Source organism: Argiope bruennichi, chromosome 10 (assembly GCF_947563725.1).
Source record: "Argiope bruennichi chromosome 10, qqArgBrue1.1, whole genome shotgun sequence".
NCBI classification, from domain to species: domain Eukaryota; kingdom Metazoa; phylum Arthropoda; class Arachnida; order Araneae; family Araneidae; genus Argiope; species Argiope bruennichi.
This window is the reverse complement of record NC_079160.1, coordinates 98,251,867-98,275,033: the sequence shown is the minus strand read 5'-3', so window position 1 is coordinate 98,275,033 and position 23,167 is coordinate 98,251,867. Positions and strand designations below refer to the sequence as shown.

General features: G+C 30.8%; 1 protein-coding gene across 1 annotated transcript in view; it reads right to left on the bottom strand.

The window, feature by feature from the left end:
* The window catches only part of LOC129988270 (peroxidase-like), a 48,874-nt gene that overhangs the window by 5,555 nt on the left and 20,152 nt on the right, over positions 1–23,167 (bottom strand). The window contains exons 5-12 of the mRNA XM_056096457.1: positions 19,751–19,921; positions 18,523–18,666; positions 17,470–17,574; positions 14,937–15,044; positions 12,047–12,182; positions 8,964–9,320; positions 5,589–5,780; positions 2,623–2,792 (exon numbers count right to left, since the gene is read on the bottom strand). Of these exons, the coding sequence (XP_055952432.1) occupies positions 2,623–2,792; positions 5,589–5,780; positions 8,964–9,320; positions 12,047–12,182; positions 14,937–15,044; positions 17,470–17,574; positions 18,523–18,666; positions 19,751–19,921 (1,383 nt within the window). The remainder of the gene's footprint in view (positions 1–2,622; positions 2,793–5,588; positions 5,781–8,963; positions 9,321–12,046; positions 12,183–14,936; positions 15,045–17,469; positions 17,575–18,522; positions 18,667–19,750; positions 19,922–23,167) is intronic.

Here is a 23,167-nt window from a genome sequence, read left to right as displayed (position 1 = left end):
ATAGCTATGTGATAATTTTAAATCTCTTGCATTGAGAAAAGTGAAAATTATGTCTGGATTTTTTTTATACCAGATTTCTACATATGAATATAAATCTATTTTATTCAATAAGTTATATCATACTAATATTTTGTTGCATTTAAATTGAATTTAGCTTTTTTACAAGATTATCATGTACCGCTGACTAAATAGTGGATTCCAATCGCTCACTAATTGAAATTTGAATCCTTAAATAATATTCACTCAAACAAATTAAGGTATAAAATTCTGAAATATTTTTAATAACCATTTCTGATTATATGTCAATGATATAATTAAATGCACTTGGTTAACAGAGACTTCCAAATTATAACTTTCATTCTAGCCTTTACAACAATGTTATTACACTGAATCAACTTTTCTGTTTCAGTGTTCTTCGATTATTTCTGTTAGTGTTTGTTTCCGAAACTCTATATATTTACTATTGTTACGAAATTTCCCGGGGTTCGTTTGGATAGTGGGAGTTATATGGTGTGGAGAACACTCAATCAGCAGGCGGCAGTAGAAAATGAAACAACGACGTTTATTTACACGAAGACACACAGGACAGCACAAAGACGACAACTATATACAGCACAGAAGACTATTATCTTCAGCCGAGACTTGCAGCATACAATAAGACTCTACTGCAGACAGTAGCGCACAGCTTAGTTCAGCACTCGCTTGACTCTGTCACTGCTCCGCTTATCCCTGGAAGACCAGTTCTTCACCTTCGATCTCGACCACTCTTCTCTGTCGCTTCCGACTACTCAATTCACCACTACTCCCCGGCAGCTGCAGCTCCTTTTATAGGTCTCAAGAGGCCGGGCTAGAAACCTCTCCACCAATCAGGAACGTTCGAGGCGCATCTCGGCTCCTAATGGACGGATCGGGAAAATTCTGGAAGTTTAATGTATAATCTATTTTGGAGCCAAAGTCGCCAAATGGTCGTCAAGCTCTGGGACCTCCTATGGAATCAACTATGCTGGGAAACCGCATCACAGATTCGTAACAACATGAAATCTAGACAATCATAAATAAAAGCAGGATTTTAATTTGCACCAAATCCTCACATGTCAGGTATTTTCATGTTCTTATGCTAAAAATATTAGAGTTCTTTGCTGACCATGTATTTTTATACATGCCTCTGGCATAAAGCATCATCATTTTAGCACATGATAACAAAAACCCATGCAGGTCCATAAAGTATCTGTTTAAAGTATATACTTCCTTTTTTCAACCTACCCTATTAACAGAAGATATTATACGATATAGCTAAAATGCTGTTCGAATCTCAAGTTGGTGGTCATTATCTTAAAAAAAATATCGGAGCAATATTGTTTGGCATTTTGTGCTAATAAGATAGGCATCCTAAATACTTAATTGTTAACGGAGAGTGGTTTAGATTTCTACCCAAACGACGAACAATTATTGCAGCTGACAATCGTCTGATTTGTATGTAACTTAGAATTCGCATTGCCCAAAACTTGCTTGAAATTGTGACTTATGAACATGCGCACATTAAAAATAATTGCTAGCCCTTCTCAAAAAAAATTGTTTAGATATAGATATTTGATATTATTATTCAATGCGGAGTTTTTGCAAAATATTGAAGAAAATAATTCTAATATTTAAGTTTCACCAACATTAATTGCATAAATATGTTTATTTTTGGCTCGTTGTTGAAAACCTTATTATCGTGCACATACAGTTTTCCTAATACTGTAATAAGTAATAATTATAACTAGTAGTAATAAGTACAGAAACAGTTTTTGGAATCTGAAATCTACAAATTGATAATTAATTCCCAACTGCATAACAGCCTCCTTTGCATATTAACTAATTATGTGTCTTGTGTTCTATTTATAGACTGACAAAAGTGCGATTTTGCTTTTTGTGTGCGTATGTGGACCAATTTATAGAATGCATAGAATTTACAGCTATTTTTAAAAATCTATATTATAGGTATTAGTCAAGTAATAATTCAAAAGAAATTTTAATTAATCAACTCTATAAAAATTACATTCTTTAAGTAAACATGGGTTCCTCACATGCAAGCAAGGGAACCACACACAGACTGAAGAAAAACTCTTTAAATACTCAGTTTCCGGTGTCAAGGGTTGCCAGAATGTTCGCTTAAAGCAGAGATCTGTCATCCATTCCGGTGATGCATTACAGTTCTGATGCCACAATATATCATAATTTCATTTAATTTTGTAGGAGATTGGGATTTGTACATGAAATTTTTATGTATGTACCATCCTTAGTTTTGTAAATGAGAGTCATTTCATTCTTAAAACTTTAAAACATAGATTACCTGCTTAGACATAGATCTTAAAACTTTAAAACATAGATTACCAGCTTAGACATAGATCTTAAAACTTTAAAACATAGATTACCTGCTTAGACATAGATCTTAAAAATTTAAAACATAGATTACCTGCTTAGACATAGATCTTAAAACTTTAAAACATAGATTACCTGTTTAGACATAGATCTTAAAACTTTAAAACATAGATTACCTGCTTAGACATAGATCTTAAAACTTTAAAACATAGATTACCTGCTTAGACAAAGATCTTAAAACTTTAAAACATAGATTACCTGCAGTGAAGGAAGGTACCACCCCTTCATGTTCAAAGAAAAATCTGTCTCCATATTTAGTAGAATAAAACTGCTTGGCGATGATGCAAGCGGCTGTTGGACCAACCACTGATCCAGGAAATGGATCTTCCATCTGCACCCCTACCATCAAATCTATGTCCTCTACGGCTCTATGGCGCAGATAAAATAACACATTAGCCTATATTAAAATTAAAAATTAATACCTGAAGAAAAACCTATTATGAACTTAGTTACAGAAATTTAGGTCAATGTTTTACAACTGTTTTACCCTTTTTTGTTACGAACTGACTCGTGTTTTTATGTTTCAGTTCATTATTAAACATTGTTTTTCAATTACGTTTCCAAAGAGAAAAAAACCCGATCAGATGATTAGCTATGATCAGGTGATTAGTTAATATATAATAACAAAAAGGGGCATATTACCTCAAAATCTCACTAGATATTGGAGAAAAATCTTAGATGACGTATTCTTTCACACGTTTCCGATTTCTGATATTTTAATTTCTTGATTAACGTATAATTTTATATTTTAATTTCTTGATTAACGTATAATTTTATATTTTAATTTCTTGATTAACGTATAATTTTAGATTTTAATTTCTTGATAACGTTCCAATTTCTGATTATAATGATCTTAATCACCTGAATAAAATTATGTTTTGAAAATCGATTTAATCGAGTTATATTTACACGTGGCAGAGTGACGATATTGTAGCTGGTTCGCGTTCTGTAGAATATCAATCGTGTTTACTCCCACTCCAATGAAGTGGACATTTGGTGCAGGTGTTGATGCATCTGTAGTTTTTAACATATGTCCACTATTCAAAGTTACAACACTCATGCAGCTTTAAAATGGCATGATAATATATCTAAAATTAAATTAAAGTTTTTAGTATAAATGTGACTGCTGGTGATTTTTTACTAAAGTGAGACGAGAGGTTTGCAAAAGTTACTAATTTAGACACTATACTATCTGTCTGTCAGGCTTTTGTTACTTACGATAGCTTTAAAGAAAAATGATTAAACTATCAGATAATAAAATTTGAAAAAAGTATGCACTTTAAAGAAAGAAGTTATTATATCCAAAAGTCACATATACGCACTTTTTCCATCTTAACAATGGATGGTCTTTAGATATTTATGCAAAAGTTTGTAATTGAAATATACTTTAATGTGCTCCATCAATTTGTTACCAATATGATACTTCAAACAAGCAAGTGTAGTAATTTTTTTAGCAACCCTATTCATAATAATGTATGGCATCCATCTTGATTTTTGATTTAGTTTACTTGGCATTGCTGCTGTTCTTGGAGATGTTAAAAAGTATAATAAATTAGATTTGAATTCTGCTCTTCCTATCTGGGGAATTAAACTGAAAAGAATCATTAAATATTCATGCTGTGTTTCTTTAATGTACTATTATCAGCTAACAATTCTTTTCTTATTATTGTTTCTTCTTAGATACATTCGAATTAGAATGTGAAATTAATTCAATCATAGAAAACCGAGTTTTCCTATTCTTTGGAGTGTCCTCTAGATAGGCATTTCAACGAGCTACCAAACTGAAATTATTTTTAAAAGTTTCTGCAGTATGTTTTGAAATAACGCGCATTCATTTCTAAATTCATGCAATATATTGGAAATTTATCTATATTCACAGCTTATGTAGTCAGAATCGTATGATTTTGTATATACGACAATTGCAGATTACATGTAGATGTATTTCTATTTGTAGAGTACATCTGCTTGTCTTTACTGTACTGTATATTGTACTGTTTACTGTGCTGTACTGTATATTACTCTGTGTGAGCAGTTTAAGAAGCAGTATCAGTCAATAAGAAGGAAATGTTGAAACTAAATATATTCTAAAAGTGTGCTGGACAATAAATGTTATTTTAAAGTTTTTCTTTCATTATCCCTTGTAAAACTAGATTGCTCTGTCATCCTATGAAAATCCACACAAGGGTTAGGAAGTTCTAGCTTATCATCCAATTGCAGTTTTTCCATTATTAGAGCTTTAAGTCTAGCTTCCGGCTTCTGAAATAAGGTTTATAGTCTTTCTGGATGCAAAAAAGACTATACAAACAAAGGTTATAGGTCCAGTTTCCGATTTCCTACCTTTTGTTCCCAACGAAGGCTAAAGTTTTAGCACTAATTTCTAATCCCTACCGTTATCGTCATTATCAATTTAATGTCTTCATATTTTTATGGTCCATTTCTGAAGAGAATGTCGCATTTTTGTCCATCAGTAAGTATAAAGGGATAAAAAAAATTAACCATTTTATAGAACGTTTTAAAATTAGTTTGAATCGATTTTAAAGTCTCTTTTTAATCGGGGAATCATTCAGAAAAAGATCTACAAGGTTTATAAAGGTATTTCGAATATAAAAATTATGTTACGATGCGTTTTTTAAGCTTTTCTCCATTCAACAAACATATTTTACGAAACAATGCAAGTTTTTAGAATTTGTATTGTTTATATTATAATACAAGTTTCATGAAAAAAAATTCAAGTTTACTGAAGTTGTATTATTTCATAGGCAATAAAATTAATCTTGAATAATAAAATAGCATATGAAATCTATTTTAATGTTCCGTTTTAATTTCTTGCCAATATAGAATTGCAAGCAGGCAACTAATCTAATTCTTCTAGAAAAACTACATACATTATTCTTCTAGCAACCCTACTCAGTATTCTACCAGCGACTCTAAGCACAATGTTGACTATCATTCTGATTTTTACTTTTAGCGATTTGATTGTTGGCATGTTTGGCGATGTTGGACCAATGGCATCTTTGGCGGTGTAAATATGATTTAAACCAAAATGCATCTATAAAATGCATTTTAATCAACAAATATATTGTAAATAAAAAATAACTTTAAAGTTATAATATTAGCAATACTATTATTCGAAAAATTCTCTGTATGAACTAATACATGCTTACGCATAATTTTCCTTCAACTTTTCTGCTTTTTCCTCTGTCATCAGCAAAGGTGCAAGGTCATCGAAGGTCGTAACGCTTATTTTTTCTTCGGAGCAGAATCTCACCATGACTACGTAAGGTGGCAATCCGTGATCTCTTGCTCTCTGGATATCAATAGAATTTAAATCGATACCATATGGTACTCCAGGTCGTCTGTAAATATTTAAACAGAATTCTCATTACAATCACTAGGAATATACCAACGATAAACAGGAGAGAATTATAAACTTTGTAAAAATTTGATGGTTGCTAAACAACGAAATTTTTGGAAGAATGATGTTGCGGCGAGTAAGCAAGCAAACAATTTAGTATAGTTACATTTAGCTTAAGTAGCATCAGCTTTTTATTGTTGTTATACTATAAAACTACTTATATACTTATAACATACTTATTGTGAAGAAATAAATATATATTATACTAAAATCTCTCAATATATGGTGCCGATAACTCTACGTGAATTAGGAACTTGAATTTATACTTCCTGCTTTTTACGAAATATCTACAAGTTTTCTTTCTTATTGAATTTTTTGTGTTTATACTTCGGATTACTGCAATGGCGACGCATGATGAATCTATAGACAAAATGGCGCAACTCAAACGGAAATGGAAAACTATTACTCGTTTTTCTGCTCAAATAAGTAACATAAAAGTTGAATTTTCAATTGAAGATGTTGAAAATATTTATAATCTCTTAACGACTACTTTGAATGAAATGAAAATAACGGATAACGAAATACATAATTAATTTTCTGATGAAGAATACGAAAAGGATATTTAACAGTGTGAAAGCTATACCGACAATACTGAATTCGCAATTTTTAAAACTCAAAAAATAATTCAAAATAAATTAGCGCCAATTACGAATAACGTTACTGATTCGGCTATTAATAATAATAATTTGGCGATGAATTTCAGCCCTTGTATTACAACACCTGTTACTCAGTTAAACTGCCTACAATTAAGCTAGAACAATTTAAAGGCGATGTACAACAGTGGCAAATTTTTTGGGAACAATTTCAGTCTTCCGTAGATACTAACCAAATCTTTCAGTTATCGATAAGCTTGTTTTTTAAGAAGTTATTTACAAGATGAACTGAAATGATTGGTTGATGGTATAAGTATTATTACCAATAGATATGAAGCTACTAAAAACTCTTTACGGACAAATATGGTGATAAAAATAGAATTATCCAAGCTCATTTGGACTTTTTAGAAAATTTGAAGTCAATACGAAATCCATTGACAACTTCACTGAATGAAGTTTTTATTGAGTGTAATAGAAGATTACAAGTTCTACGTGCTTTGGGAGAGGACATTAATGCTTATGTTCGAATTTTAACTCCTAAAATCTTCGGGCATTTCCTGATGACATTTGTCACCGTTTGGTTATTTTTGCGAAACGTCAGACAATTTCGAAAGGTGATATAACAAAATTAACACAGTTTCTCTCTGAAAAGGTAGAAGGCACACTTACAGTTCTGAAAATTAGAGATTAGCAGTCTGTTCACTATGATTTTAAACCTTCCAATGCTAACTTGTATGTTAATTCCAAGAACACTACGCCAATTAAAAAACGTTCTCCATTTTGTGCTTTCTGTGATACTAATGGACACTGGCCGCGAGATTATAACATTATACTGATATAGATACTCGTAAGCAAAAGTTGAAAACTGGTAATCGTTTTTTTATGCACCAACCGTGGCCATAACGTAAATAATTGCCCCCGGAAAAACACAGCCCTTTGCTATAAATGCAAAAAAAAAAGCATTATGTTTCCATCTGTAAAACTGTAACTGAGAATCCAAATTTAACTACCATTCCAGTTACTTGTACTAATAACGTTGACATTATAACGTTCAAATTTATTCATCTGCAAACTGCTTGAATATATGTAATTGGGCCAAACGGTAAAACAAAAGTAAAACGGCGTTTCTTAGACTGTGAGAGTCAGTCTAGTTTCATTCATCCTAGTTTGATCGACTTCCTGCAATTGGAAATAATTAGCTCAGGGAAACTGAGCCTTCAGGCATTCGAATTCATTCCAACAAACACTTAGAAAAGACGGGAGTCAAATTTATCTTGTCAAGCATTTGGAGCAACTCAACAAGAAATATACATACATTTGAAAGTTCAAACACTTATGCTTTTTATCCATCTTCTCCTCAATCTGTGTCATATTTTGCTCATATCAAAAATTGAAACTTGCAGATCTATCAGGCAGTTTAAACAACTTATTTATTGTTTCAAGATTCTCTTTGTGTTTACATAAATATATACAAAATGTTGATGTGGACGAAAATCATTGTATAAAAATGACAATAGTTTCTGAATTTTATTGAATCTATTTTTTGGAAAAATGAAATAAATACGTCTGATAAGTATATGAAATGCTGTTATGAGACGTCAAGGTGCGCTTACTGACATTATCAAGATGTCCCGAAATGTTCTGAGTTGATGATAGAGCTTTTATGTTCCGATTCATCAATTCTATTTTCGCAAATGCAAATGGTGCTATTCCTATCGCCTCTATGAGTGCAGAAATAAATATTCCAATTGGAATTGGACTTCAATGCTTCAAATTTCATGGGGAAAAATACATCATTTCACCTTTTATGGCAATACCAACTCAGATGCTGGTTGTGGTCAGTTTTATATAGTTGATGTCTGTGAACCAATACTCTGCGGATGATTAGGAATGCTGGTTGTAACTATTAACCTAATTATTGGCTGTAATCATTACCTCCTTTGACGAATAAGCCATGTTACAAATGCAGTAAATTTTTCTGAATAGCCTTCAAATGATATGGAGATGATATTCAAGGATGATCCAGTTATGGGTATGAAAAAATGCAATGCTACAACAATAAGGAATGAAGTGGCCTCAACTTTTATAAGAGGGTTGATATATCAGCTAATGTATTAAGATCAATCCTAATTGTGTTTTGCAGTAATCCTATTAGTATACAATGTTTGCATTATAGCGATTAATGCGAGCCAGATTTGCTTGGTAAACCAAGACATGGTTGCTTTGTAATCCTCCAGGGAGTTAGCGACTAAAGGACTGAAACACCTACAAATAATTTAATATAATAATATGCTATTACTAATTCTGATTAAAATTCCAAATAACATGTCTGAAACCATTTCTGAACATCCATTACCTGTAAATGAGATTTCTATTAAATTAAGAAGCTCTAGTTTCAATAATCTGTTTCTGGTTTGTAGAACATTATGAGTGATTGGTAATCTTAAAAGTGTAGTTTGCAGACAATAGGATAATATATAAATATTATTATCTCAAAAGTAGGAACAATAATAGAAAACTTTCTTCCTTACTGAGCCATGTAGTTAGTCACATCATCTACATGGTAATGATCATATTCTTCAGATGGTACTCTGTAGGCTCCTTGCATAATTCTTTCCATGTAGCCAGCTCGAATGATTTTCGGATTTGCGTAAAAATCTTTGAACCTTATGTTAGTTGTTCCCACTACTTTAGGTATCATGGTGTGGAGACGGAAAGCCGCGGTTGAGAATTCATTACTGACTCCAAGTCGTAAGCTAGAGTTGTAATTTGTTCCATCTGATCCATTTTTGACTGTCAAATTAAATTGATCCATAATGTACTGGCCCAGAAGTACCTGCAGGTATTCTTTGTAGGTGATGCATTGAAGAATTGCTGTGTTGATTCTCCTATGAGAACAATGAAAAAAAGAATGTTAAACACGGTAAAGAATTAGAATAATAGGCATTATAACAGATAAATTTATGACAATTCTTCAGGCTTTAACTCTTTGATTCTTAAAGCTGTAAGCTGTCAGTGTTTTTTTTCTCTTGATAGCGGAAGTGTTCACCCTTAGATTTCTTAGACAAGAAGAGACTGTCAAACCGTGTCTTTTCTGTTTTCATTATAAGAGCCTGTAGACCTGGAAATCAAAATGTAGGGAAGAAAAAAATGGCAAAACCTGGAATGCCATTACAAAGTCTGCAAATGGTACTTTCATACCTATACTTCTGGCTTTCTAGTTTATCTAAGCAATATAATAAATATACTAAAAATAACTATATACTTTAAATACCTTATTTTCGATCAGATGAAATCCAAATTCGATTACGATATGCACTTTGAGGTATCCCTTGTAAAACAAATTTTCATTTATCTAAGTTATTTTTTTTGTTTTGATTATTTCTTTCAAAAATTCCAAAAGTTAACTCATTGTCAGATTTTGTACAAAATTTGACCCAGATGAACAATTTTGATGATGATTTTGTGGAGCAAATGTTAACTACCGATCTATCTAGCTTTTCACACTTGCAGAGACAGACAGACAACTAGAATTTATTTGGAAGGACTTTCGTGCATAATTCCCATTTAAAATGAAGACTGAACTTTATTTATCAAAATTATTCAAAATGTTTTGAAGAATTTCAGTTTTAAATTCATACAAAAATTCTGAAGTTATTTATATATTTTTAGAAAATTTAAATTCGAAGTATTTTAAGTTCAAACATCAGCTGTATTTGGAAAAGCTAAAGCAGCAAATATAGGGTCGTGTTTCCAAGTGAAAGAAGACTACACGTGTGCCTTTTCCATATTTTAATAGACGAAACAGGACTACACGAACATTAATCAAAAGAACAAAAGTATAGGGTTGGTTGCAGTTTGGGTGAACATAGAATGGCTGTTATCCTTCAACTTCGACGCTCACACTCTCCCGCTCCAAGCGTCTCCTTACTGCCGTTCGTCTCGCTCCTCCTTCTAGTCGGAACACTACTGCCATCTGCAGGGAAGGGATGGACAGAAGCATAGCGGCTCATACTACACAAACTTCTCATTAAATAACTATTAAATTTTATATTTTATTTACTTTTGACAGCTGATATATAATAATTATCGAGACAACGCAAATAAATATCCTGTTAAAGAAATTATATTATACAAAGATCAAGCTAAAAAATATCAGAATGTTTTTTCAAGTTTCGTATAACACACCAAAGTCAGAATTGGTATCTCTCGAGAAATAACAATAAGAATACTAAATACTATGGCTGAAATGCTAAAAGTTTCGAAAATAAATGTATATGTGTCATATAGGTAGTATTATAATAAAAAATCAAAACTTAGAATTTTCTTACCTTCTCCTAATATATTCTCTCCCGATATACTGATAATTCACTATCTTTAGTTAGTACTTGAAAAATGAAATTTATGCTATTAAATTAATGAAGTTTATTTAATCCTGTTGCTTATTATTAAACACCCTCGTAAACACTTCATACCACTTTTATATCCTTATTGTCATTGAAATATTGTCAGAAATATTTGAATATTTCAAACTGAATTCCGTGAAAGGTCATTTATCAAATAACGCGATTCTATTTGAAAACGGATTAGAATGCAATTTAATTGATTTATTTTAATCCGCCGTTTCAACGCATTTCAAGCAGCAAAATATAAAATAAGGCCGGGATAACCTGGTTGGTAGGGCATTGGACGCGCATCGACGTATCTCGAGAGTAATGCCAATGGGGGTACTCGTTCAGTGGTGATCGTTCTCTGATTCAGGTCTAAATTACGATCTGTGGATGAATGAATGAAATGCATGAATGAAGTTCTCCCCGTAAAAAGGGTTGACGTGGGAGTAGCTAAGTCGCGCTCTTGGCCCTAGTTGGCGCTACTGAAAAGATGCTCATTTGGCTTAAATCGCTGATACATAACTGGCAGCGAGCTTGTAAGGTGCCATAAGTCACAACAACACAACATGATTAATTTCGACGTTCGGCGTGTCAAAATTTTACCATAAGCGGTTTCAGGCTCAGAATATATACCGTAATTTGTGTAATACGAGAGGTGATGCATGAAAGCCAACAATATGAAGGATAGTTACTAACATTAAACCACGAAAACATTACACTCGTCATACATAGGTGTCCAGGGGCAATCTTAATGATAATCAGTAAGACTCTGTACGAGAACTAGAGATGCAGTCACTGCTTAATTTGTGCAGAATACATGCCCCGTCATTAGAATGAAGAACCTAAACAATTCCTATAACTCATGATAAGCGATTACTAGCCTATTTATCCTGTAACTTTCCATTCGTGCGTTCTTTTCGTTTCCCGCATTAAGATAAAGATCAGAACGGATTCTTCCTGCAAATTGTGTAACACAAAAATTGGCATGAATAGAAAACAATGTTCAAGTCAATTAAACTAAAAAAATGTAAATAAAAAAAAGAAATATAAATATCAAGCTACAATTCTTCAGAATAGGATTCATAACTGTTTTGGTATTGACATATCGACGGTGTGAGATAACATTTAAAAAAATATCTTTCCTGTTTCTAATTTATTATTTTTATTTAAACATAAATGTTGAAGATACATTTTAATATGAAGTCCCAAATTTAAAGAAATACCTGGTTTCTTGAAACAATTTATCTTCTTTCCAGTGAGGATTCATCTTCTTGAGATGTGTGGCGATTCTGTTATGCTCTCGCACGTAGTATGTGGAAATTCCAGTCAGAAAAGCATGCTGATTCCCTCTTATATCTCCTGTGAAAGAGAGAAAGAAATTATTCAGTTGCATCATCCACAGTCTAACACATTCTATTTCAAATACATTTACTTAATTATTCTTTATTCTATATGATGAAATAGTTTATTTAGCTTTAAAGGACAAATGTGGTTTGTCTCATACAATATAATGAAGTGCTTATATTATCATTTTAGAGAGATCAGCGATACAAATTAAAATAAACAACACGGGAAAAACAATTCATGAATATGTTTTTTATAAGGACATGAAATTTAAGATGACAGTAACTAAAAAACAAGAGATAGGGTTTTAATGCCACAGTATTTTTTTAAAATACTGTGAAGAAATTCAAGAAATAAGGATAATAATGTACAAATTAAAACGTTTCGTTATGCACAGAGCCTGTAAATTAAGCATGAAGTTACTTTAATAATGGGTTCTTACAAAAAAATGTTTTTTTTTTTGAAATTTCTAATTGGTTTTGTTTTATATACTAAATATTATTCGACATTTAGAATTTTTCTTCAAATTCTTCACAACGCATTGCTGCCCAAATATTATTTATACATCTCTTTAAAAGTATTCAAGAGAACTGAAATTTTATTTTCGTACGATTTTTCACTAACTTTAATAATTTTTTCAATATTTTTAAAACTAAATATTGTTACAAATCTGCGATGCGGCTTTCCAACATAGTTGGTTCCATGGGAGGTCCCAGAACTTGGCGACCATTTGGCGACTTGGCGACTTTGGCGACAAAATAGATTATGCCCGAAACATCGAGAATTTTCCGGATCCGTCCATTAGGAACGGAGATACGCCTCAAACGTTCCTGATTGGTTGAGAGGCTTCTAGCCCCGCCTCCTGAGACCTATAAAAGGAAGCACCCGCAGCTGCCGGGCAGTGGTGAATTGGAGTCGTGGACCAGTGGAGTCGAAGAGTAGTCGGAAGCGACGGTGAAGAACTCGTCTTTCAGGGACTAGTGGAGCAGCGACGGAGTAGAGCTGCTGTGTATACTGTTGCATGCTGCTGTGTATGCTGTTGTATGCTGCACGTCTCGGCTGAAGATAATCGTCTTTTGTGCTGTATATAGTTGTCGTCTTTGTGCTGTCTTGTGTGTCTTCGTGTAAATAAACGTCATTGTTTCATTTTCTACTGCCGCCTACTGATTGAGTGTTCTCCACATCATATAACTCCCACTATCCAAACGAACCCCGGAAATTTCGTAACAATATGCAACATTTTTTTTATTATTAAAATTAAATTAAATCACGTTTTATTAAATGTATTACCCTCCTACCTTTACCACTGCACACGTTATGACAAAAAATTACTTCCTTTTTGTATCAAAGCATGATTTTGATTTTCAATTGTAAGTCCGATAATGCTATTTTTATTTAAAGAACATTTTCAAAAACACACTTATCAAAATATTTTAAACAATTCTGAGAAATCTTTTGAACTTATATAATTAAATGTAAGTAAATAGGCAGAATTGATACTTAAAAAGACTAATGAGGATTACACGACTACAACTTCTCAAGATATGGACTGGCCATTTCTTAAAGATAAATTAAATGGAATTGGAAAAATTTAATTAAATTGACGTTTTTCGATACAAAAAAATATTCTCGGAGATACGCAAGAAGGAAGTAAGAGAAGGAAGATTCAGTTCAATAATACATCAATTAACTGAAAATCTTTAACCTTAGTAAATGTTCGAGAACAAATTACAAATTTTTTTTAAAAAAATGCCTAAATAAGGAAAATAATAGTATTAAAAATAACTCTGGCTATGGCCTTATTTCGCTCTTGTCCGAAATAAGAGAATGTTTTTATAATCTAAAATAGTGTACATACTAATTGTTTAATCTATTTTTTTTTTATTTTGATACGTTCTGTGTTTTGTATAGTGCTCTAAAATCTATATATTATGAATCTTCAAAAAGAATTTAGTTTAGGTTTCTTTTTTTTAAAAATCTTACTGCATTTGCAGCTTTTGTAGCTTATATTAGTAAAACATAACTTCAAGAATTGAAGTTACTTTTTTGTATGTCGTATTTTTCATACAATGATACTACTAACTGATACTATTTTCCTAAAATCTCTGTTTGGTTTCTCTAAATTTTCATGCTATTTTTTTCTGTAATATATTTTTCTATAAAAATATTTTGCTGTTACTCCAAGTTCTATAATACGATACAGTTTTGCCTTATTTTTGCTGAAATTCACCGACTGTTATATTATAAGAAGTACATTAAACTTAATAACAGATAACTACGCGTTATTCCACAAGAAAACATGAATCACAGAAGAAAGATATCAAAACGTAAAAAAAAAAAAAAAAAAAAAAAAAAAAAAACATTTCTAGAAATCAAGAGCTCACACAAACATTAAAGAGTTATTCACTATTCACACTAGTATTTAGATTGTAATTACAGAACTCTATCGGAGACCTACATTACGAAGAGAGAATGAGCGTCACAGCTTATACATGTTCCATGAGAAGATATGAAATTTTCAAGAAGGAACTCCGACTCTCTGATCTTGATAAATATTTTGCCATTATCCTAATATTTCATTCAATAGCGGTATCTGCAATATTATCCTTCGTATTATGAGACTAATTGTGCAGGAAAACTATATTACAGATTCATAACAATATTTAAATAGGCTTAGATTGCAATTTTTATGCTTGATTTATTTCAATCATCTCATTACTTCAATGTTTTTTTATATGTTACATAAAAGGCAATTCCATATTTTTTTACCTGACAAATAGCAAGTGTTTTCTTTCTTTTCACGGCAGAAAATACCGTCAGGAGTTTTAAACGTAGGTAGAAGATCACCATGCTCTGTGGAATTAACGATCAATTTTCCTGAAAGAAAAAAAAAGTTTATATTTAAAATAAATGTGTTAAGTCTTTGTAAAATCTTAAGTTAAATTTCGATCGTTAGAATACATTAATTTCTATTTTATAGTTCATTTTATTTTTGACGTCTTTATGCAATTTAAAAGTAAGTATGAAATTTTTATTTGATTTGCCTTTTTGAATATTATCAAACTTTAGATTATTTGTTAAAAGTATCTCTATGATGTACATAAAGTCAAATATTTATAATTTTCCTTACTTCTCTATTAACAAGTATTATCATCTAATTTCAAAATTTCGTTATAAAAAAAACTCTTTAACCAGAAATTTTATATTAGGTTATTGAAAACAGAATCTGAAATTTGTATTTTCAGCATTATTGATTTTAACGAATATGCTAAGCTGTAAGAGAATCCGAATCATGTTTTGTATAAATTTGTTATAAAAAGCCTATTTATCATAGACATTTCCGCAGTTAAAGTTTGAAACATATAACCAGGGGCACTGTATTGAAACCAATACCCCTTCGTATTGTACGAAGTGCTGTTAGTATTACTTCTAGAGAACAATTTTTAATAACTTCATCATCGACATCATCATTCATTGCGTGGTTTTCATTTCCTTTCTTAACTTTAGTAATATATTATGCAACATAATATATTCAGACACTGCTGAGTCTTCATTAACTTTTGAAAATTACATATTTCTTACATATTCTTCAACTGTTTCCTTGTATTTCAAATGTTGCAATTTTTCATAACTATCGATTTAATTTATTCTCTCGGAACACAGATAAAATTTAAAAAAAAAATAATGTACAATTTTGTTAAATAGTGGCGTTTACAGAAAAAAAAATTCATTGATATTTAATCGGAAAAAACTCATTACATAGAAATTATTCTTTTGTAAAATGGGGAGTAACTAATTTGCAAGATTTGTTTACAATCAAAGCTATGCAGAAAATGTCGTTAAATGGAAATTCGGTGGGTATTCAACCGTATATTTATCTCGTAATTACATTTTATTTATTTTGATGGCTCTTTCTGTTTAAAAATATTTTACGGTAATACTAATACCTATATCGACCATTTCTATGAAAAGTGATAAAAACACTATATTAATAAAAAAATTTCGATTTCAAACAAGTTGGTAGACACCCAATTACCCACTAGTTACCCAGCAAGTTAAGAAATAGAATGAATCAATAAAATGCAGTTAGAAAAGAAGAATTTAAAAAAATTATTAAAAAAAGAATGAACGTGTTCTTGACAACATCCTTAAAAAAGCAAGCCTGATTGGCGCTTTCGTAGCAAATTTCACCCTGCTGTCGGAATAGTTACTGTCTCAAGATTTCCCTCCAAGGCGTCCAATGCCCTTGGAATAGGTTATCCAGGGAAGTAAAAATAATATACTGCTTCCAAATAATGGAGGTCAACTGTCCCTTCAAGGCATACTTAGATGTCCCAATTGACTTTGATCCACCGAAGATAAGGCACTTCCATTTTGTCACGAACCCATGACACAAGGAAGATAGCTTACTTGTCTATATTTGTTGAATTTATGCCATTAGGGATTTAGATTGATTTTCACTAAACTTGCTCCTTTTTGTAAGGTAAATTTTCCATGATGCTTTTTATTTTTTTAACATATAAATGTTTACTTAAATTGTTATGTTCCTATATCATGTGAAACTGGCGAACAAGGCTAATTGCTTAGGATGGTATTGAAGTATTTTTATGTATATTTATCTTACAAAGCAACCGAAAGAAAAGAAAAACGCTTTGCATTTGATCCAGTTTAAGGTAATCGTTTTCTTTTGTTATAAATTACTAAACCGAAAAAGACACTGAAGTATTTATCTAAAATACGTTTCAGATTACCAAAATTAAAAACTGTAAAATAAAGCTTATAAAAACAATATTATAAGATGTTAGCTTAAAACTGTTTTTTTTAAGTCTATCTTACAAGTATTCTATTAAGAATTTTTTTTGAAGGATTGCCCGTTTCTAAATTAACTTTCTGTCTCTGAACAAAAGAATGGGTAACCCTAAGAGCTGTTGAAGATGTCCCAAATGTTTTTTTTCCAGTTATTTGGGGTTAGAAAAGGTTGATTTTTTTTTCTTCACGGTTTTTCTTTTAATATGGAATTTCTCTTATACTATCATATCCTATTAATTAATCCTTCAATTATCCTATTAAGGATTAATTTTTTTTTAAAAATACTGTTCGTTTCTGAATTAATATGCTGCCTCTGAACAAAAGAATAAGTAACTCTACGAATTGTTGAAAAATGTCACAAATGTTGCTTTGCAATTATTTTGAATAAGATAGATTGAGTTTTCTTCTTTTCCTTCATGGTTTCCGTTTCAATTCAGAATTTCACTTTTCGGTAGTTTAAGGCTAATAAAAAAAAACTATAAAAATGTGTCACCTGTTCCATCATTGGTTCGTATATTCATTGCATTTTCTTCGTTTGTGCCGTACACCATTGATGCATCCAAAGCAGGTGTTACAGCATTCACTTGTTCCCTACTGGCTGATAAAAATGTAAGAAAAATAAACTGAAATCAATCTAGAGACCAATGACAGGAAAACATTCAAGGGAATTTTTAAAAAAAAAGAAGAAAAAAAAATGTCTTTAAAAAGGCAAAACATAAACAATAAATAATAAAATTGCTGTCTACTTTCTCAAATTTTAAGTTATCATGTCAGAATATTATTATTTTTAGATCGTGGTTTGTCTTAATTAATTTAAGTCACTAAGCAGTTTAAACCGGTTTGAAACAATCACGTGACTAACAGATTACGCATACGTCTACATTTAGAAAAACGATTCTTTTTTTCCATATCTCAAAATCGGTCAAACTGCAAAACTTTTTCTACAGACCAGAATTTTTTTTCCTTCAAAAATTGGGTTTGAACTGGTTTGGAATGATCACGTGACTACTAGATTGCGCCATCGTTAATTTTTAGAAAATAGAAGTTTTTTTTTTTTTTTTTTTTTTTTTCATTTCAAACTCTTTTGAGCTCAAAAGTTTTTTTTTTTTTTTTTTTTTTTTTGCCAGCTAGAAAAATTTGTAATGAAAGTTTAAAAAAATTATATTTTTATTATTACTATTTTATATATATTATAGAGTCCACAGAGTCCAGACAGTAGAATAGAGTACATGGCGAATATTCGCGCGAAGTTGTAACTTTTTGTTAGTGATAAGTCGCCAAAGTGCAAATCTTTATCTTTTGCTAATAATCCTAAAAGCGAAAATGGTTGCCCCTAAAGTAATAATTCGCCAATTTTCAACCCGTGCATTTTGTGGCTTCAAAAATCTCAAACCCAAACAACATCATCTTTCAAATGATAAAATATTAGAGTTTTATTCAATGAACTTTAAAGATAATACTCGGAAAATCATGGAATTTAGTTTTCAATCTTCGATAGTTAAAACAAGAGAAATAAAAAATAAAATTAAAAAAAAAAACTACTTACTGGCGTTACAAATTTCACAAGACTGAGTTCTATGCAGATCTAAACAGGAGACGTTATATTGAGAATAGAATGGATCATTAGATCTTATAGAAACGGCTATACAAGATGGATGCTTAGAGGAATCTTCACAGCATTGTTCTTGAACTGAAAATTGAATGTACAAATTACTTTTTTGTCTAATACTAACAAATGAGAAAGAATGGCTGTATTTTTTTTTACCAGGTTATATTTGTTAAGAAAAGGGCAATTTTATTTTTTACATTTTATAAATGATTTGATTTTGTTTGGGTTCTTGTCGATTTTAACGGCGAACAGATAGAGCCAAGAAAACATTTCGCCAAATTATTAAATTTTTTCAAGTGTATTAATATATGTATAATAATATTTGAATAAATATAGATCAAATCACGTGGGAATCATATGCTATATAGTTTTAACGATTGAAATCGCCAAATTGGCGATATTTTTTTTCTTGGAGCATTTTGATTGCCATCATGACAGACAAGTACCCAAATTTGTTTAGTAATCATTATATTTAACCATATACGTATAGATATATGAAGAGGACAAGTAATAGCAGTAGAATTTACTATGCTGACTGAAAAGCAACTAGTATCAAAGTTAAAATATAATATTTTGTTCCAAATATTGTCCATAGATATTAAGTTTTTTTTTGTGTGGTAAGAGTTGCGATTGAGGCCAACTCGACATCAAAGGAACAAATAAAGATAATTATGCGCTGTACCATGCTTTGCTCAATACCAGTCTTTAACAGCAAGTTAAAATAATGAATACAATATTTTTTTATGTTTCTTTTTGTTCATATGCAAAAAATGTGTGTTAATTTAAATAAATAAATAAATGAGATTATTGAAATTAAAAATAAGTCATTTCATCACAACATAATTTCGAATTATACATAATCTGTCTTTGACGAGTATACACGTCATCACCAAGTTTTTGGACACAATTTTGATACGCATTTTCCGAAGAGGTTGGAACAGTGAATTGGCTATAATTTTAGTAAGACTGGCTGAAAAAATTCAAGAAGTGCCGAAATTTGCCTCAAATTTTTTGTTGCCTTACTGTATAATTTGAAATTTGGTTCTTACTAGGTTCCAAATCTTCATTTAAAAGAACCACTTTGTTTGAAACATTTGAATGCCATTGTCATAATTTTCCAAGAAGTCAGAGAAGCAATGTTCCACTCACCGAGGAATATACTTACTGTTTCGATTCTCAGTTCGGGATAAATCGTGAGCCATAGTTTGACCATAAATCGTGAACATGAATGAAACATTTGGAGAGGGTCGGTGAACGTCTTTGAAGATATTCACAGTTAATTCTCTGGCGAGAGGCAAAGGATCTCCATTCTTAGATCTTGGAAGCATTTCGAACCCTAAAACGTTAATATTATTATACATTAATCATGGAATCAATATAAACTGCACTAGAGAACAAAATTAGAGAAATCTTTTGGAACTAAAGAGAGTATAACAGTAATTTTTTTTCTCGTATATGTAGTATAGATAAAGCATAGCACATATTTGGAAAATGTTTGTTTGTTTGTGATAAAGATAACTCAAAAACGATTTGAGCTAGACTGTTGAAATTTAGTATAAGATCTTTACATCAAATTTGCCGATTTCCATCCAATTTTGAGTAAAATCCATTCAGAGGAAATCCCGAATTTATGTTAACAAAATAATTACGGAACGGGGAAATCTAGATGAATAAAATTTTGCACACAAACTTAATATCTAAATTCTGTCAAATTTTGGACCAATTCCAATTGCGGATTGACTATCTGTCTGCCAGTACTTTCAGAAAGGAGTAAACATGGTAATTCAAAAACTGAATGACTTAAATGCATCAAATTTGGTGTGGGATTTTGTGACTACATGTGCAGCTCTGTGTTCATTTTTGCTTCGATCAGTCAAGAAAAACGCGCCAAAAGCACAAATTCGATTTTTGGATCTTATTAATGGCATGTCAGGGATTAATTGCCAAAACACTTGCCAAGAATGGCACGATAGATTCAGTAAAAACAATAAGTTGATGCCAGAAGTTAGTAATGCCATGCATAGCATTATATGGTATAACACCTTTATTAGAGAGTATGCGAGAAAGTTTTGGGGTGACCACTCCCACTGGGCTGCTGTACAGAACGGGTTAAATAATCTGATGATTATGGTTCTATGAATAACATTTATGATAGACACAAATTTGCTTGGTAATTTTCAGTTAATCCCAGATAAATAAAATATAGATGAACGTACACATAAGATGATAATCAATATGGTTTTGACCCTTAGTCCATTGTACACGGCAGGGTAGAGTAAAACAAACTGGATGCTATTTAAATCATTAAAACTGCAGAATGTAGACTGCACTATGGAATATAGCAATTTATCTTCCAAATGTTTCGTTTAATTTCGAATAATTCCACCAGATTTGATTTCTTTTCATTTTAATCGGGAGTTGATGTGGCAATATTGTACTAATCAAATTCTTTTACCTTGCCTTGTTGGCAATGGATTTCTGCCATTTCTCTAGATATTAATGCACTCCACAGTTTCTTTTTAAGTTGTTAGCCTCTAATCTCTACTAGGTGTCATGTAGAACACTAGTTGATGTAATATATCCAATATACACATTGCTAGTAATATTCAGAGAATGTTTCATTCCAAAAATAGAGAAAAGGCTTTAATTCATAAAGTTAGAATTGTTATATGTAAAATTCTGACAATATCTTATTTTGAAAACAGAATTAAAAGTACAATCGTACAGTTTATAAAATTAGATTTATAATTAGAAATATAATTCTCTAAGATAATTAGAATATAATTATAATTATGATTAATTAATTAGAATTATGATTAATTAATTAGAATTAAATATAATTAGAATTAGAATTCATTAGAATTAGAATTCTTTAGAATTAGAATTAATTAGAATTAGAATTCTCTTTCACTGAATACCTGATGATGCATTGATACTAGTGCTCTCTACCGGTGATTTTCCAAATTACTTACATTTTTTGTTTTTAAATACATCGACAATCCTAACAATTCTAAAAGCAACTTTCTTTCATTCTTATTATGGATTTTTAAAGTTTCTACATTTTTTTGGTATTATTTTGCATTCTTATATTTTCAATATTTGATTTATTCTTCCAATTATGGATTTTAATATTATGCTTAATCAAATTCGTTCGCAATCACTTTTTCTGTTCTGTAATTTCCAAATTATAAAAACTACTGGATATTTCAGGTAAATAAATTTTGATAGTTATAGAAAATGAATCGATTTCTTTTTTACATATTAGAAGCAGTCTGTATAAAATAAAGAAATTTTGCTTCATCGTTTTATTAACGTTTCAATACTGTCCCTCTTTCCCTATTATATAGACTTTATTCGCATTTTAGCCTTTTTTCGAATATCTTTTGAGAGAAAATATAGATGTCTTTTCTTGGAATTTTAACATTTATATTAGACTCTAGCTGCATGCGTCGAATAATTTTTGCATTCTAGTTCACATTGCAGTCTTCCATTTTATATTGTTTACACTTAAATATTTTCTTCTGGGAATTTTTGGTACAACATTTTGACAGAACTTTTGTAGCATTGTTCTATTGCGACATTTCCTCCCCCTTCATATATTATGTGTTCTTTATCCTCTCAAAAGTTTGGGTTTTTAAATACCCTTTATTTAATATATAGTAGATTTGTTTCTTTAATGGTATCATTTTACAGCAATTCTTGGATTGCTAACCAACTCTTAGCGAAAATCTATTTCATTTTATAATGTTTTACAAGCTAACCAAATTCAAAAGCATATAAAATTACAATGATGTTAATACTAATTGAATAATACTGCAGCAAATGCCCTTCTTACAACACGTTTACGGAGTTCACTTCGCTTTAATGGTAGGCTATCTCATGACTCATTGAAGAATTCGAGATTAAATGCGTATATAATGAGGTTCCGTTGTGTACAGTCATGGTCAAAATTGTTTTTTTTTGGTCAAACCTTTTGGTAAATATAAAATTTTGATATTTAATGGCACATAATAGCAAGTTTATAAAGAAAAATACCATACCATTTTTAAGATTTGTAGTTTAATTAATTTTCATTGATTTCTGATACAAATAAAAATGCTAAGCAAAAGTATTTCTGGTTGTATGGAATTTCTTTTGATACTGGTGTTATAAGTGAAGAAATGAGAATTTAACTGATAGAAGAAAATAAACATATTATCATAATTATTTCAAGAAAGTTCCTTCAAATAGGATAGGCCTCTTTCCTTGAAATGCTTCGACATTAGGATTAAATCGATCAAAATATTATATTTTTTGATGAACAGTTCAATACAATATTGTGAAAGCATGCGGAACTTATTTCGATGTTTTTGAAATGATATAATTCCACAGTCGAACACCTAAACAAGAAATGTGATAAAATGTGCAGAAAAGTAGAAGATAATAACAGAATTTCAGAAATGAATAATTCCAGTTTTTGTTTCTAATTTTAATTGACTCTGTAAAATTGTTTAAATCTGGGACTTTCACACAAAAACAAGCAAAAACAAAAATCACAAGCAGTTCAATCTGAGTTGAAGGACTTTCGCTTGCGCGAGTTTTT